At 34.0% G+C, this 12,571-nt stretch overlaps 1 protein-coding gene across 1 annotated transcript in view; it reads left to right on the top strand.

The window, feature by feature from the left end:
- Positions 1-12,571, top strand: part of Mhcl (Myosin heavy chain-like) — a 346,996-nt gene that overhangs the window by 173,207 nt on the left and 161,218 nt on the right. The window contains exons 20-21 of the mRNA XM_073078174.1: positions 122-207; positions 1,631-1,769. Coding sequence (XP_072934275.1) covers positions 122-207; positions 1,631-1,769 — 225 coding nt within the window. The remainder of the gene's footprint in view (positions 1-121; positions 208-1,630; positions 1,770-12,571) is intronic.

The raw sequence follows: 12,571 nt of genomic DNA on the forward strand, positions 1-12,571 counted from the left end.
GTGTTTTGTTGTTCAGAAAACTTAAAATTGATTACTTAGGACAATTTAAGTCATAACTATTAGGTACAGTGTAAGCAAGCATCAATCTTTGTCCCAATATTCATTAACAATTTGTTTTCAGTTCCGAGGCTTCCAACTGCTCGACGCGGCGAGACTGTACAAACAAGGATTTCCTGAACACATGCCGCTCGCAGAATTCGCTAGAAGGTACGTATTTTCAAATCATCATCATCAACCCCTTACTGTCCCACTGCTGGGCACGGGTCTCCTCTCAGAATGAGAAGGATTAGGCCATAGTCCACCGCGCTGGCCAAGTGCGTATTGGTAGACTTCACATACCTTTAAGATTTTTTATAAATCTCTCAGGTATGCAGGTTTCCTCACGATGTTTTCCTTCACCGTTTAAGCAAGTGATAATTAATTTCTAATACGCACATAAATTTGAAAATCAGAGGTGCGTGCCTGGGATTTGAACCTCGGACCCCTCGATCGAGAGGCCGCGTTTCTTAACCACTAGGCTATCACGTATTTTCAAATACACTAGCACAATTGTTATAATCATAACTTACAAGGGAAACAACCTAAAATGAGATGATTACAATGTACATAATAAATAATTAAGGATAAAACAGCAGACTTGTTCTCACACTTGTCGACATGACAGGTCGGCGACCTCGATTATCGTGTAAATTATGTAGCGACACAGATTTCGCAGAAGTCTTGTAATGAAACTTAGAATTAAAAACAAGTACTACGCAATTAACGTGAACGTAAAACAATTGAATGCAATAATAAATGCAATGATAGCCTTTGTGGTTGAATACTACCTATCATTAATTATTTTTATCAGGTGAACACAGCTTACAAAGTGACAATAAGACGTTAGACAACAAAAATACGGCAATAATAATAATAACATCCAATTTAGAAGAATTTTATCTCCTCTATTGCATTTTATTTCATCTAACTGCCTCTATGGAAATTAATTATGCTAAAATAGTGAAGGAATTGACGAGAAGACATTGTGAAGGAACCTGAGAAACGTTCGAGAGAGTTGATAGACAATTAGCAATTGGCCAGCGCAGTGGACTATGGTCTGGACCCTTCTGGGAGATGCGGACCAAGCAATAGAACAATGGGTTGGTGACAGTGAATGTAACGTGACACTTTATATATTACACCATTGATTCTGTAGTTTTTAGGGTTTGAAAGCCAAAGGGTAAAACGGAACCCTCTTACTAGCCCTCTGCTCTTTGTCCGTCTGTCTGTCTGTCCGTCTGTTACAGGGCTCTATCACCTGAGCCTTAATAGATAAACACTTGTAATTTTTACAGAGTAATGTATATGGGTGGCTGTTATAACAACAAATACAAAAAATGTGAAAATAAATTAGGGGCGCCATATGAGAAACTGCTATTTTTCGACGTTTTTCGCTTTATCGACAGATAAATAAACCGTAATAGGTAGACAGTTCAAATTTTCAATATGCATTTACTTCAATCACTACTATAATAATTACTAAAATTAAAAAAATGTATGACCATTTTGGTGATACGGAATTCTCCATAGAGAGTGCGACTTGCACTTGGCCAATTATTTATGACATTGCTAATAAAATCTAAATTTGCAGGTACCGCCTCCTAGCGACGTCGGAGAGCGAGGACGGCGACACGACGCAGCCGGCCACGACGTCGGACCGACAGGTCGTCGACGACATGCTGCTCGCGCTCGACCTCGACGTCAGCAGCTACCGACTCGGGCTGACACAGGTTAGTACATAGCTTTATGTGCGATGACTATGTAAATATCTAGATTTTTTGTAGCAAAAGTTAACCAACTTTTAGCTACTTTTTGTATTAAAAAGGGGTATTATACTGGCTGCTTCTATAAATAACACATAATTGATTTAAAATTGAGTAACTTTTAATCTTCATACATTTTGTGATTTAGATTCTAGGCATACATTTCTTTATGATTTGAAAATGTCTTTGGTAACGGATAGAATAGAATCCTATAACTATTCTATTTTAGACGTGGTTTGCTATCACCATCTACAATAATACTATACATACATACAATAATACTAGTAATAATAATACATACAAGTGTGACAAATACATTATTTATACATCATCAACCACACAAACATTTCTAAGTGAGTGTAACTTCTATACTTAAATGCAGGCGTTTCATAATAATTTTAGATTAATAATAACATAATATTATAATAATATAACAAAAGTAATCGTTTCGTACCATTTACGTAACACGCGTGAAATTATGGTGCAGTGGCGTGATGCACTAGTCTCATCGTGCGCGAGAAACTTCTTGCGATAAACTATTTTAAATAATTTTGGGCCTTCAAAATTATTGACAATTTATCTATGTAAAATGAGGTATACCTATTAAGTTATATATTACTAGCTGACCCGGCAAACGTTGTGTTGCCATATAAATAAAAAAAATGTTAAGGGTGAACAACCCTTATCACTTAGGGGTATGAAAAATAGATAGTAGCCGTTTCTCAAACCTACTGAATATGCATATAAAATTTGGTGAAAATCGATAAAGCCGTTTCGGAGAAGTACGGTAAGTAACATTGTGACACGAGAATTTTATATATAAGATATATGGAAACAAAATAAGTCATGCAGATAAAAAGGTAGGATGTATAGGACATGAAATATGATGTGATTAACATTAACGAATAAAAATGCAGAGTGCAATTGTTAATTATTGTCTATAATTCAATAATTCTTCGGAGGATGGCCATCCAAATGAAGAACGCCTTCTTCAATTATCTCAATATGATAAAACAATTATTCCCTTGGATACATTTTAATGGAAGTTTTATTAAATGTCAATAAACCTATATTTAAGAAATGTGAAATTATTACGATGATTATTCATTTAAGCTACTTTGTCAATTTATTTTAGAAAGTTGTATAATCAGAAACGATTTCCCAAAACTTCTTAACGCTTATTTTATTATTCATATATTTACTCGTATATTAGTTTTATTACGAACGTGTATTAGCAAATTAATCTTGAGTAAATTTATTACAACTTGTAATTCTAAAATATCATTTGAGACATACATTTTGTTCTACCTTCATATATTTGTATAAAATATATTATAGACATGTGTCTATGATCATAATTATATTCTCGCTTTCGATAGCTCATCGCTACCAGCCAACGGTGAGACAAACACAAGCAAACATTAGATGAAAGTAAATCTTTTCGGATCCCTTTCACAACTACATAATGTTGGCAATTTATCGTCGGGCCACACCGCCCATCAACAATGTAATTGTCTGTTGTTCTCGGGGAATTGGATTGTAACAGTGGTACACTTTTTGTTGTTTTTCAGTACATGCTTGTTATCTGAAAGACAATTTGGATTTTCGAGTCACGATGATTGCGTTGTTGGTAACGCTCTGTATGGTGGCATAAAGACTCCTTTGTTGTTATATGGTTTTATAAGGTCTATGGTTTTTTGTTGTGGGGTTCGTACGCTTCATATACTTATAACTTCTTATAAAACATATATTATTATTATTTTACTTTCAATACATTCTTCTTTTATTGGATTAAATAGTTTCCAAAATTACTCGAGACACACAGAAAAAACACCAAAATTGAACTCCATCTGTTACAACGGAAATTGAATGTAATGTTTCTTAAATTTCTGTATTATTAATAAATATGTTATATGTAAATAAATACATTTATTTAATTCATATCTCCGACAGCGTAAGAAGAAAATACATATCCGTTTTTAAGTCTAATACAAAAAACTTTCCATCAAAATCGTTTTAGTATTTTTTCCTTAACACCTTTGCCGACAAACTATACAATACACATACGTAATTTAAAATATTAATTACCCATCTGTGTATAATTAAAATTGTAATGACCAAACAAATAAATAATTAAAATTTCTGTTATCGATTTGTAGAAATCAAATGAGGAAAAAGTTTTGAAAAATAGGTTGTTCTAAAATGAAACTAATAACAAAAGGGCTTCGTATTACTTTCTCGCATTCGATTAGAACCCATTCTAAAACAAACAGAAGAGTTTTAATTATTTAATATTGAAAAGTTAATTCCGAACTCAAATAAGAATATAGATACGATAAACAATAGATATCGATACAGGTATCGATATGCCCGATATGCTTGTCAAGCGTCCATTTTGTTTTATTTCTCTAATTGGACTTTGGAAATTAGTAGGCCGTAATTAAAAGTATTTTTGTATGGGTGTGGCCGCTCCTATGGTTTGATTAGTATCATGGTGTATCATGTTTTTTGTATCATTGTAATGGATCGATTAAGATCTGATATTTGATTATACCTGTTAAATTGAGACCCTCTCTCCTTTAGGAAGGCAGTTAAAAACAAATATATTCGATATTTAATATATGTATTAATAGTAGATATAGACATGGGGAGAAAAGTGGCATCTATTTATTACCCATTCCTCATAAGTCCTTCTGAAATATTATGTGAACCTGAATTAATTCGAGATTTTGTCGCCGTGAAGCAGTATGAAGGTTTTGTATCAAATTTCATAGTGTCTGCTCTATAGGCCTATGGATTAAATCTCTTTAGTCTAAAAAGTATGTCGAATCATCTCTTGATTCAAATGAGTTCATCCTTGGTCCGCTCAGTGGCAAGATTTATTTTTTATATTTTACGCAGGAACGCTCGATTTTCCACGATAGTATATACTTTTAAATTGTTTTTACTACTTTACGTATATTACTTATTCAATATCATTTAATTATATTTATTAAATATTATTTATTCAATGTCATCTAAATTGGAATTTTCACTTGATCCGACTCACGGATGGCTTAAGGCACTTATTTCACGGTCACAATATTTTTAAATTTATCACCTTGTACATATATAAATGTCACGGTCCATCATATTTGTTTCATACCACAAAACTGTACACTTAATCATCTTGATGAATTGAATTCCACTAATTTCAGCCAATGTAGGTGGTGATTATTTTTAATTAACCATTGTGTTATGGAATCATAAATATTGTTGACATTTCGTTGAGATCGAGCCTCGAATATAAATAAGAAGATATATATATATATATATATATATATATATATATATATATATATATTTACAAAATTAAATAGCGATGACTTGACTACCGCCCAAGGAAATTACTCGACTTGATAGATGCTAGTAGCTATCCTTGTGAATTAAGTTTAAATGCTTCGGTAATTGTTCCTGCGTTGTTCGTTACGTATAAAATTTGTGAACAGGAATGAATTGACGACGATCGATATACTCGTAATAGATACGTCCGGCCACGGGGCATTAGTGTTATAGGAAAATCATACCCTGAAACGTTCTACGAAGAAGCCATAGAAACAGCCTTCAACATGCTTCTTGTACAAAACTTCGAACACCTGACCGTTTGAAGATTAACACAACAATCACAAAAATCACGAACATTACATAGTAGCTCAGCAAGTAATTTAGTCACAAATCACATTTATTCCGTGCATTGCGTCACAGCCGCGACGCAATTTAGTCAATGCAATATATTGCGGTCAAGCGCGTCCCGTACTACAAAAACGTAACGTAACGCAATTCAGTTCACTTATAGGAAACGGGCCTAAGCGGCTGCGCGGGCGAGGTGAAAGCGCCTTGCGTAACCGTTATCATCTATTACGTGGAGCGCGACCGCGATTCTTGATACTTGCATATTATTTCTATTGCTAATGAGTGCGGCGCTTTTATGAGGAGCTATAAACGTGTTAGCAGTTGTTTATGGTTTTAGTGTGTTGGTTTATTAGTTATCATGCGGTTATATGACGTCGTTTGTGTGAACGTAGATCTAAGTTAGTTTTAACGGTTTGTGATGTCAAATATTGATTTAGATCGAATTTGTGATATTCTATAAATAGAGTAATTGAATTATTTCTTTTCCGTAAATTTAAGGGCATATAAATAATATAATTTATTACTATTCATAGAGCATTGATAATTATAATTAAAAAAATAATAATAAGACGATCCTTAAGGACCAAAATGTCAAACACTGGTTTAAAAGTGTTAAAAATTTGTATGTTATGAAAATAAATGTTTAAAGAATAACATTTAGTTTATTACTAATTAACTAAACAACATTTTATTTGTCATGACTAAGATTATTTACTTTTAAAACCTTTTTATTCCATATCACCATTTTTATTACGTAAAACCAAAACTGCTACACGACAAGTACCAAGACGATCCAAGTCAAGTCAATAAACTCGCCCGCGCAAAACGTCAAAAACGACGAAACATTATGCAAGTGTACGTAACGAGTTACGTCATCGGATCTCCGATGGCCTTCTTTCTCAGCCTTTGTCCGAACGAGTGTCATGGAACGCGGCTTGACACCATTTGCCTGTGTTGAATACGTCTTGAACCTTACGCACACCTCCGGGGTTCGTGTACCTAGTTACCTACACATATTGTGATCTATGAACCTTATGGTCATCCAGTAGCTGGGTCCGCAACCTTCCCTCCCTCTAGCGAAGGAGGACGGTCTAGGAGGCCGGTTACGGTAACCAAAACTATCCCACCCTTCTAGCCCATAATCTTCTTGTCCCGGCTGAGCTTTAGGCTCGCCACCAAAACCCGGTGAAGTTGAGGTCGCTATGGCCACCAGCAACTACACACTTTGAAAAAAAGCTAGGGTATACCTATACATTTCTATTGTGGCTATACGCTCAATCTTAAGGGCAAACGTTGCAGCGGGAATGTGTGCAGATTGCATTTATCGCCCGGGGCAAAAGCAAACAATAGTACGAAAATTGTTTCATGAACGATTCAAAACAAAAATAATATGATTTTATTTAACAAACTTGTTTCGTTATTAACAGTTAATGATTATTAATAGTAATCTTTAGGAAATATACCCGTAGTAGGAAGCCATTCATTGACACCGTTATGTCACTTACCTACTTCAGGTCGGAAATGTTGCGTGTAAAGTTCGGAGTTCGGCGATCTTCGCGACAAAACTGTTGAGTCACGCTCTTACTGGGTCACGTTCGGTTAAGTATCTTAAATAATTTATGTTACGTAATATCGTGTGCTCCTTATGTACTCTTGACGGACTGACCCATAAAAAATAATTTTACAACGCTGACAATTTTATTATTTTTATAATATAGACATTGCAAACGAGTAGATAGTACGCAATCTGATGGTAAATGCCAACTGCCGCCCGTAGACAATTATAGTAAATCCCTGATAGAATTAAAGTCTGATCTGAGGTTGTCCTCAGATGTATTTCTACCCATGAGGAATTGAGGACGCGTCGTATAAGTGTAACTCCCTTACCCCATTCCACAAACCATAATACAGCAGCGCTTAACACTGTTGTTAATATGGGTCATATTGATTTTGTGTTTATTTTTATACATAGTATAACATAAAATCTTAGTACAATAATAGCCATTTATCAGTTTCTACATTAAGATTTGAATGAATAATTAATTGTAATCATTGTGTATACACTATCCTTAAATATCTGTTACTGTAACTTTGTTATAAAACAATTATAATTCTAAAGTAGAATTATAATTATGATATTAAAGGTAATGTAAAAGATACTCCAGTTAAACTACGTTGGATTGTTGATGGCCGTTTAATACAATCGGTTGACGTTTTGCGCACACAAGCATATGGTTTAATTTGACAGTATAATTACATATATTCCATAAGAGCTTTATGAACCCAGTTCTGAGACTAAGTGAGCTTTTGAATAGGTACTCAAGACATCTTGTAATTACCGTATCACGTGAAAACAGAACAATTATGAATACTCTAGTACTAAAGAGTAATTTTATGCAGCTTTTCTTTGAATTGAATTTATTTTATTCTTTATTGCTAATTATGAACTAATTGTTTTATTATTTAAGTATAGACTGAAGTGAAAGTAATTGTAAGTACTTTAAGTCTGTTTGTCCGTTTTTGTTTGGCATATATTTAACTTAAATTTGATACATTTTTACCAAATGACTTATAAATCACAGAGTTTTTATTATTGAAAATTTCCATCCACAAACCGGTAAATAAAACATGAAAATAAAAGAAAGTAAGCATATCGTTTTCGTGATTCCATTTCGTTGACTGTAAACGCTAATTAGCACCGTCATATCCACATTTTATCTCGTCGTGAATTGTTATTTACGCGTATGTTCACCTTTTTCGGGCGGTTCGCAATAAAATACACGGAGAATTCGGTGCAAATCTTTGCAGAAAGCCCGACGAAGGGTTATTAGTACCCATAAATTTTAGGGTTTTATAACGCGGGGACGAATAAAATTTTATGCTAAAATGAGAATTGCCGCGTTTAATTGTTCTTGATTTGTGCTTTTTTTTATTTTAATTACTTTATTGACTCGGTTCGGGTTTCGGTTAACAGTTTTTGCAAATTCATTACACCGACACGGTAAAGGGTAGCTCTTTAAATTGACCGCGACTTTTATCATAAAAATGGAAAAGTGAGCTTCTGAGTTGTAACGAGGTGCCTTTAAACTGCATTTTAAGATTGTTTTTAGAATCCAAATAAAATTATTGATTGAAATGTTTTTTACATCTCTGAATTATGGTTTTGTATTGAATAGTCTTGATAATTTGGTGTCCCATAACTGTAATCCTTATTATATGCCCGTTGCCACTGCTTGCTTGTGCGCACTAAGCCACGCTGTTCCAACGTGGAATAAATTCATTGATCGAACATGATCTAGGAACATAATCCGTGGGAGTAATAGGCCTGAAGAATTTTAACTTCAAAATTAAAACAGACAGTCTCTTCACATCACTTTTGTACTTTAAGTTTTTTAATAGTTCTAATGGAATTAAATATGGATAGTTATGAGCTAACTTGTTTCATAGTCAATAATTTTACATGCTATCAATAAAATATGAATACTAAAGACTCAGTAGATGTTTTTCGACATGTTTATGGACCAACTACGGACGTTCATTACAGTTGCGTATAATTCTTGCAAGTATTAATGTTAGTACTGGATAATTCTAGTGGAAAAGTCATTCGAACAAGTTCTGTGCTCTCTAAGGGACCGGATTTTCAAGGCGACTTAGAAATTTAATGATACTGGTGGAAAGATGGGTGATAACTTGAAATCATGACTTGGTTTGAAGGTACTGAACGGAGCCGAGGTCTGCAGAATGAATTGAATTAATACATCTACGAATAAATTAGTATTAATAAGAGAATTAATAGTACATACGTACGTATCAATACGTTGTATAAAAATATTTGTACACATACAAAACCGTATAGTATTTAAACAGGTTTAAACATCGCTTATTCAAATATATATCTTTTTAACAAATAACAGCGAACACTTAAACATTGACCACAAAAATAAAGTTCAATTATCGAGAAACTGCTAGCAAAATCATTTTAAAACATCGACTTTTGTTTACATTATAACAAAAAATATACACATGGACGACGACGACAATGAACGCTTAACACAATAACAAATGAATTTGGGCATTCATAATACCACCAGCCACACTCATTATACACAAAAATATACCCACGCCTCGACAGATATCTAAATAAAGCTAAATAAAATCACAGCGGGGGATCAAACGCAAATCGTAGAGTGGTATGGTGGTGACCTATACCACCGTGTTGTTGAAATAATTCGCCAAGTACGAGTCGAACTCGCACATGGAGGCTTCCGTGCCATGAAATGTACATTATTTTTATAAAACAACCACATTAAAATATGTTTTATTGTTATTATTCGTATTTATTATAACAGCATTCAAGTATCTATCTATTACGTTTCCAGAGATGCCAGAGATGCTCTGTGACAGACGGACAGACGGGCAGACAGGGAAGTTTTTGTAATAAGGTTCCGTTTTTACTCTTTGGGTACGGAACCCTATATCATAAAGAAAAAGACACAAAGAAAGTTTCATTGAAAATTGTTTATAAAAGGAAGCCTATATAATCTGTAATGTCTCAATTCGAAACTCCGTTTTATCTTCCACAAGACAATCGGATATCGGATCGAGGTGCGAGTGAAAGTATCTCGATCTAGATTATTTCTCACATTTAACAAGCACTAAAATGCCTGGTCGATAACCATCTGCGAAAACAGCGCCCCGTGTGAATTATGCAACGTACATCTAAATGTAACACTTTCTTTATTTACAGAGCTCTTTTGTACGAATCCAACAAAATATCTTGAGATTGAGTAAAATTGTCTTTCTTACTACATCTTATTTTACTACTTATTACTTACTTTTTTGTTATTAAATTTCCTACTTGAAGCTTAATAATAGTAATAATCTACTGATATCAGTCGGTCGACTGCATAACAATGAAATGTTGTTGTATCTGTAGCGGTCTTCCTTAGCTTTCTGTTCTATATATTATCTATTCTTACCTTATATCTTTTCTTACTTCGTTATTCGTATTGATTCGATGAAGCTGTAAATTGGAATCGATATATAGTTGAGATATGTTTTGCTAGCATTCCAGTATTTTTTTAATAATTATATGGTATTGACTGTTGATTTGAATAGCTAGTACCAGTCTAGCGGGAAACTATATAAAAGGAAAGAACGATATTATATTGCTTAGAGAATAAGAATTTCATAGAACGGATTGCCAGAAGAATAAAGAACGGACCTTTTATCGAATCTTTTATTATATAAAGTGGTATGATACGAATAATAAGCTTAAAATATACGCATTGAAATTATCTAATTGAGATGGAAGGTGCTTTACAGGATCTACGTTCTAGCGAACGTTTTATAAAAATTGCGAATATCTGCTAGCCGTGTGAATTATGCAACTTAAGTACTAACACTTTCTTTATTACCGACCACGTCATTCGTGCGAAATGCGGCAAATCTTGCGAAATTGGCTGATGGATCATCTGTCATTTTGTTGTTGTCATGCAATCTTTAGTTAATCGTGAGATGGGGACAGCGTATCTTTTTACAATACTTTGAGGACAACTTATTTTTTTAAAACTTTAAGCTTCGGTGGTGTCATTTCGTCCTCTTGACAACTTTCGTAGTCGTTTTTTGTTCATAATTGTTTCTATCTTTTATATCGGAAATACTCTATTTCTTTTTAACCGACTTAAAAAAGGAGGAGGTTTCTCAATTCGACCGTATATATATTTTTCTATTTCATAACTTTTCTATTTTAATCGAATTTACACCCTTTCTAATAACTATGGAACTATAAATTGAAGCGAACGGTTTATTATTTTTCTAAGCCCAATTAAGACCTTGTCTATAGCAATATTTATTACTAAATAATAGGTACCTTATAAATACATTAAAAGTGTAAATAAACGTAACAGATGAAAGGGTCTTTTGTACGATTTCTAACGGCTTGCGCGCTAATTTACTTGACAGCACTACCAAGTACGACATTCACTAATTGAATTTACGATACAACTCGAAGAAAGTCTTGAAGCAAGTACTCAAAGGGAACTTTTTTAGAGTTTTCACATACATTTTGTTAGATAGAAGTAGTGCAGTTCACCTGATTATGAGTGATCACTGCACCTGAGTGGCGGACTAAAGTCTTCGGAGGTCCGGGGCGGAAAGTTGAATGGAGGCCCCCAGTCTAAAAAGTTGATTTCATTTTACAAAAGTACGAATGTCTCATAGACTTATTCTTGTGTGAGACGGTGACCTTTTTTTTCGCTTACTGATACGCATTTCTTAGATTGTTTGGTTTTGACGACCTTTTTTTAGCAACTGTGTTTGGAGGCTCCCCAGGATCGGAAATGCAGTTCATCTGCTATTTGTTGTTGAATGTGGTAGGGTCCTGCGTTGTTCTACTGCGCCTATTTCTTTAATAATATATTTCAACAGCAATGTTAAATTCTGATCAACATTGCTGACTAAAGTTTGGTGTGATCGTGTGACTACAATAAAGCAGTTTTCACGAGGTATATCTATCTGCGTAGCAAGTGTGGCAACGTAGCAAGGAATCAGCCTCGAATTCAATTCGGTATGAGTTGCATATTATGTCCATAAGAGGCAGGAACAACTTACATCAGTAACAGCATAAAACCTGTGCTCGTTTGCAATGTATAAATTATGTGCATTCGCACACACGCATGTACTATTAACTTTATAGTAAGTACGCATACAAACACATGTTACATTAGAACATCTCGTCTACCTATATTTTCACACACATTTCTGAATTCAATAACAGAGAATATTTATCATAACAGAAATAGATGTGATAGGTGACGGCGCGGTATTATAATAGAGAGATAGAGAGCTCTATCTGACCTTTCATTATTACATATCATATAAGATGTACTTTTTACGGGAAATCTTTGATTTACAACAAGATGTTGTAAACTTTCACATATAGACATTTTTGGGGAAAAGCGAGCGTTATTATGCAAATGTAATGGAAACGGAAAACATAATGATAGGCGACCGTCGGTATTAAATTAATAAACGATTGTCGGCCTCGTAGGCTGTGATGAAGCCGGTTTATGTAAACTTGACATAGTTTATAGTTT

Source organism: Epargyreus clarus, unplaced genomic scaffold (genome assembly GCF_041222505.1).
Source record: "Epargyreus clarus isolate Ecla_fem2 unplaced genomic scaffold, WU_Ecla_fem_2.2 ptg000012l, whole genome shotgun sequence".
Classification (NCBI taxonomy): domain Eukaryota; kingdom Metazoa; phylum Arthropoda; class Insecta; order Lepidoptera; family Hesperiidae; genus Epargyreus; species Epargyreus clarus.